At 51.5% G+C, this 3,667-nt stretch overlaps 1 protein-coding gene across 1 annotated transcript in view; it reads right to left on the bottom strand.

Moving 5' to 3' along the window:
* Nucleotides 1–3,667, bottom strand: part of LRSAM1 (leucine rich repeat and sterile alpha motif containing 1) — a 55,417-nt gene that overhangs the window by 9,865 nt on the left and 41,885 nt on the right. Inside the window, exon 22 of the mRNA XM_012802386.2 lies at nucleotides 1,157–1,255. Within this exon, the coding sequence (XP_012657840.1) occupies nucleotides 1,157–1,255 (99 nt within the window). The remainder of the gene's footprint in view (nucleotides 1–1,156; nucleotides 1,256–3,667) is intronic.

Here is a 3,667-nt window from a genome sequence, read left to right as displayed (position 1 = left end):
CTCCAACTCCTGGGCTCAAGTGAGTCTCCTGCCTCAGCCTCCCAAGTAGCTGGGACTACAGGCGCCCACCACAACGCCTGGCCATTTTTTGGTTGCAGCTGTCATTGTTGTTTGGCGTACCTGGGCTGGAGATTTGAACCCGCCACCTTAGGTGTATGTGGCTGACGCCTTAGCCGCTTGAGCCACAGGCGCCGAGCCGCCCAAATTGTTTTTAATTAGCCAGGCATGGCGACATGCCTGTCATCCCAGCTACTCAGGAGGTTGGGAGAGGAAGATCTCTTGAGCCTAGGAGTCTGAGGTTATAGTGAGCTATGACAATGCCACCTCTTCTAGCCTGGGAGACAGAGCCACTCTGTCTCTTAAAACAAAACAAAACAAAACAAAGCAGCTTAAGTATTCACCAAGAGGGGACTGTTACATAAACCAGGTTTACCCCCACACCGAACATCATGCAGCCATCTGGCAATGTGTTGAGGGGGGGAGATCTGCGTGCAGCTGGAGAACTTTCTCTCACCGCTGCTGAAAGGAAAAAGCAAGTTGCTAAAATGGTTTATATAAAGCCGGGCGCAGTGGCTCACACCTGTAATCCTAGGACTTTGAGAGGCAGAGGTGAGTAGATCAGTTGAGCTCTGGAGTTTGAAACCAGCCTGAGCAAGAATAAGACCCCATCTCTACTAAAAATAGAAAGACTAGCCAGGTGTCTTCATGGGCACCTGTAGTCCCAGCTACTGGGGAGGCTGAGGCAAGAGGATTCCAAGCCCAGGAGTTCGAGGTTGCTGTAAGCTATGATGCCACAGCACTCTACCCAGGGCGACATGGTGAGACTGTCTCAAAAGATAAAAACGTGTGTCTGCTGGGGGACTGCATCTGTCCTGTTCTTGCAGACAGCTGCCCCTGCCCACCTATGCATGGGCTTTGCTTCCCCTGGACAGCAGTGACCAGCACCTTGTCTCCCCCTTACCCAAGGAATGCTCCCTTACTTTCATTTCTGTCCCCACTTTGGCCTGGCACAGGACCTGCCATGTTCATGTTACCAGAAAGATGAATTGAGTTAAACTTGAGAGACAGATTGGCAAGGCACAGCAGAGGCACCATGGGCACCTCTGGAAGGAGGCCCCATGGGCTCTGCAGCCGGGGCAGGCACCCCTGTCCTTACTTGCAGCTTCAAGGATAAGGGCTTCTGGTTTAACAGCCGTTGATACTGAATCAGCCAGTAATTCTCCTGTTTGGTTTCACTTTTGGCTTCTAACTCTGCCTGCCGAGAACAAAGCAAACAATGTTAGTTGCAAACTGGTAAATAAAACTGTAAGGACAAAGGGATTGTGAATGTGTGCCTCTGAGCGAGTGGACAGCACTAAGTATTTTACAAAGATCCTTCCCACCCACGTGTCAGCTCACTGCTCACACTGCTGAAACAAGGAAGGTATGACCTGTCACTGTCCCCTATTTACCACTGGGAATGATCTCAGAGAAGGGAGCTGACCTGCCTGATATCACCATCTGGTCAAGGAGAGCATCTGAACCTGAGCTTCTGCGACCTGGCAGCACATTCTGCCACTACCTCTAGGAGGGACATCCTCTGTCTGGTGTGACAGCCAGCTTTATGTAGCCACTTCCTTCTCCTACGAAGCTTGGCTGCCTTCTAGGTGCAGGCTGCAAAGCACACCTTCAACTTCTAGAGGGCATTTCCAGGCCTGGCGCGGTGGCTTACACCTGTGATCCTGGCACTCTGGGAGGCTGAGGCGGGAATTGTCTGAGCTCAGGAATTTGAGACCAGCCTGAGCAAGAGCAAGACCCTGTCTCTAAAAATTAGCCAGGCATTGTGGCTGTAGTCCCAGCAGCTTGGGAGCCTGAGGCAAGAGGATCACTTGAGCTCAAGAATTTGAGGTTGGTGAGAGTTATGATGCCACAGCACCCTACAGAGGGCGACAAAGCGAGACTCAAGTCTCCAAAAAAAAAAAAAAAAAAAGAGTGGGTTTTCAGCTGATCAAGCTGAAGAATTATTGATATAAACATGCTTTAGAAAAGTCCCTTTGCTCTACCATCGGTAACGATTCACTGCGTGGTGCTCTGGGCCAGGTGCTGTTCTAGGTGCTAAGGAATAAGGCAGAAAAGAGATGATGCTGACGACAATGATGGTGATGGCAGCCTCTAACACTCTCACAGCACTGTGCCAGCCTGTGCTGTTTATTTAAAGATCCCATTCACTTAATTCGTACAGCTCTGTGAAGTAGACTGTACCTTACAGGTGAGGAAATTGAGGTTCTGAGTGATTAGCAACCTACCCAGGGTCAGGGCCAGGATTAAGCCCCAGAAGTATTGTGCTTTGGAGCCTATGCTCCAAATACCTGCAGTTGCATGCTCAGGGGTCAGGGCTGCATGTGACACAGGGAGCAGGGTCAGTGCAGGGACCTGCCGATCACCGTGGGGCCCCACCTGCCTGCTTGGGGTCCCTCCTGTGCTGCCAAGCAGATTGCTTTCTTGTGCCCTAGGCCCTCCCCAGACTGTGGACACACATCTCTCCTGGTGCCCGGGCTCCGAACAGGTCATGCTCTACCCAGGTTGTGCTTCCTCCCCTAGGTGGTGAGTCCTCTGAGTTCTAGTGAGGGCAGGAGCATGAAGCCACAGCATATGGCTGTCAACCCCCCAATGCCGGGGCACCATCTGCACACTAATACAGCACGTAGAAGCTGGCATTAGGGCATCGTGAGGAACAGGGGCTTCTGAGGGCATGAACACGCCTCTGGAGCTCACATGGGGCCCTGGAAAAAGCTGGTCTCACTCTCCTAATCCTACACAGGGCCTGACCTCAACTGGCGCTCGGAGGACATCTGGTGCAGTTATGATGACACAGGAACAACTTGGTCTTTTCAGCCCTAGCTGGTGTGCCTGGGCTCTGTTCTCATTGCTCAGATGTCCTCTGAGGTGGAAGAGAAACTCCTAAGCTGGGTTTTGCCACTCTGACAATGTACACAGTCCACCTCGTCCAGGTGCAGGAAATAGCCACTCCTGCCAAAAGCTCATCCAACAGCCTGCCCTGGACACAGCAAGTCCTAGGACAATTACTCATGGCTGTTCTCAAATATGCAGCTACAAGTACTCAGAGAGCACTGCTTATAAAAGTGAACAAACCACAAGTAATTTCCATACTCAACAACAGGGGCCTGGCTGAATAATGGCTCATCCAAATGCAGTCATGCAAAGGAACCTAGAGGAATATTGTAACAGCTTGAAAAGAAGAAATGAGGCTGGGTGAGATGACTCACGCCTGTAATCCTCCACTCTGGGAAGCTGAAGCAGGAGGATGTCTTGAACTCGTGAGTTCAAGACCAGCCTGAGCAAGAATGAGACTCTGTCTCTACTAAAAATAGAAGAAATCCTTCAGGGATGGTGGTGGGGCCCATAGTCCCAGATACTCAGGAAGTTGAGGCAAGAGGACTGCTTGAACCTAGGAGTCGTAGGTTGCTGTGAGCTATGACAGCACAGCACTCTACCCAGGGTGACAGAGTGAGACTTGGTCTCAAGAAAAAAAAAAGGCTCGGTGCCTATGGCTCAAGTGGCTAAGGCACCAGCCACATACACCTGAGCTGGCAGGTTTGAATCCAGCCCGGGCCCGCCAAACAACAATGACAGCTGCAACCAAAAAGTGGCCGGGCGTTGTGGCGGG

The sequence above is a fragment of the Otolemur garnettii genome, unplaced genomic scaffold, assembly GCF_000181295.1.
Source record: "Otolemur garnettii isolate 467f Iridium unplaced genomic scaffold, OtoGar3 scaffold00014, whole genome shotgun sequence".
Taxonomy (NCBI): Eukaryota; Metazoa; Chordata; class Mammalia; order Primates; family Galagidae; genus Otolemur; species Otolemur garnettii.
This window is presented reverse-complemented; position numbering and strand designations above follow the sequence as displayed.